Genomic DNA, 1,976 nt, shown 5'->3' with positions numbered 1-1,976 from the left:
GTAATTACTTGTAGTGCTATTTTAACACAAGTTCTTCAGTAATTGAATCGCAGACGCTGTGTTTGATAGTGAAGGTGACGTGAGAATGGAAGACATTCAGCACAAGTCTGAAAGGCACATGATGGACTATACATTGCGAAGGGCAGTAACAGAAGGCAATGTACAGCGATTTAATGAACTTTTGCAAGATGAAAACCAGCCACCTCCAAGGACATCCAGGCTTCTCCAAGGAGTGACATCTGATTGGGACGGAGTGCTCCATATTGCAGCAAGACTAGAGCATGTTGAACTAGTGCGTGCCATTTCCGATGGATGGGCCATGTTAGTGGATGTAGCAGCCAAGAACAGGAGAGGGGAGACTCCCTTGCACTGTGCGGCTGCCACCGAGGAACCCGAGATGATCAATCTTCTCATACTGATGTCTGGAAGCCATGAGAAGCAAATGGAACTTGTCAGTGAAAGAAAGTGCAACGGGGAAACATGTTTACACGACGCTGTTCGGCGGGGGAACAGACAAGTTGCGAGTAGATTGATCGCGGCAGATGTCAGCGTGCAATACATTAGGGACAGACACAGATGCCGTGCTCTAGTGCAAATAGAGGATAACGAAGGTGTTTCTCCTCTATATTTGGCTACAACTCTAGGCAACCTTGAAATGGTTCAGCTCCTCACTGAAAGGCCACAAGATCACAGGTATGCAGCATCCTGTGCTGGGCCTGAAAAGAAGACAGCTCTGCATGCTGCAGTTCTTCTTCGATACCGCAGCACAGGTGCATGTGCTAGCTCGATCGCCAATCAAAACATAAGCTAATTCTTCTCATCTTCCTTTCGACAGCATACCCTGTTCTCACTGTATGCATGTGTATTCTTTCTCAATTGCAGAGCTCAGTCAACATCTCGTGGTGTGGAATCCTAACCTCATAAAGAAGACTGATCTATATGGGAACACGCCACTTCACCTTTTGGCATCAAGCTGGACTACCAGGCAGCCAGCTACTGCAAAACTTCTGTTGGATAGGGACGCAAGCGCTGGATACCTCTGGGATGCCGAGGGAGCACTACCCATACATGTCGCAGCTGCTAATGGATGTCTTGACATGATCAAGCTGTTGCTAGAGCATTGTCCCGATTGCTATTGGCCATGCAGTAACTTTGGCCAGACCATCCTCCACATTGCTGTCCAGCAAAAAAATTACAATGTAGTAAGGTATGTATGCTCAGGGCAAAGGTTCCTAGGAATTCTTAACACCAGAGATGCAGATGGGAATACGGCTCTTCATTTGGCTGTATTGAAAGGAAATGTGTCCATCTTCCGAGTGTTACTGGGGATGAGGCAAATCTTTTTGAGTCCCAGAAATAAGGAGGAGCGCACGCCTCTAGATCTTGCATCCTTGGGCATCCCACCTGGCGTGTCATTTACACAGGTATGTGCGTATAGTCTCTCTCTGTCAAATATCCTTTTTTGTTAGAGGAGAGATGGTCAATGTGTGATTGCATCATGCACTTCTGACAACGAAATAAGATATCGTATGGCTTTTAAAAAGACAATCCCACAAAATCCCATGCTATTCTTTTTGAAACACGGTTCCTTAAGGCCCGATTCAATAAAAAAGGTAGAGCAGAGTTGCCCGGTTAATTAAATAAAACCCGGGCAAAAACCGTTACAACATACCCACATAAAAGGGCACTACGACCGACCTAGCACCCACACACTAGTAGAAAAACACCTAATAGTCCCGGTTCGTAAGGGCCTTTAGTCCCGGTTCGTTCATGAACCGGGACTAATGGGCTGTTACTAATACCTCCACCCATTAGTCCCGGTTCAAACAACCGGGACCAATGTGCCTCCACGTGGCCCTGTGCGCCGAGCCCAGTCAGGGGTCCTTTGGTCCCGGTTGGTGGCACCAACCGGGACCAAAAAGCATCCACACGTCAGCATTCCATTGGTTGGGGTTTTTGTTATTTTTTTTAAAGGA

General features: G+C 47.0%; 1 protein-coding gene across 1 annotated transcript in view; it reads left to right on the top strand.

Moving 5' to 3' along the window:
- Positions 1-69: 69 nt before the first annotated feature.
- LOC123161747 (protein ACCELERATED CELL DEATH 6) overlaps positions 70-1,976 on the top strand; it is a gene marked incomplete at its 5' end in the record, with an annotated part of 12,544 nt that continues 10,637 nt past the window's right edge. Inside the window, 2 exon segments of the mRNA XM_044579545.1 lie at positions 70-770; positions 883-1,424. Of these exon segments, the coding sequence (XP_044435480.1) occupies positions 86-770; positions 883-1,424 (1,227 nt within the window).

Source organism: Triticum aestivum, chromosome 7B (assembly GCF_018294505.1).
Source record: "Triticum aestivum cultivar Chinese Spring chromosome 7B, IWGSC CS RefSeq v2.1, whole genome shotgun sequence".
NCBI lineage: Eukaryota > Viridiplantae > Streptophyta > Magnoliopsida > Poales > Poaceae > Triticum > Triticum aestivum.
The sequence above is the reverse complement of the archived record's forward strand: the minus strand, read 5'-3'. Positions and strand labels throughout refer to the sequence as shown.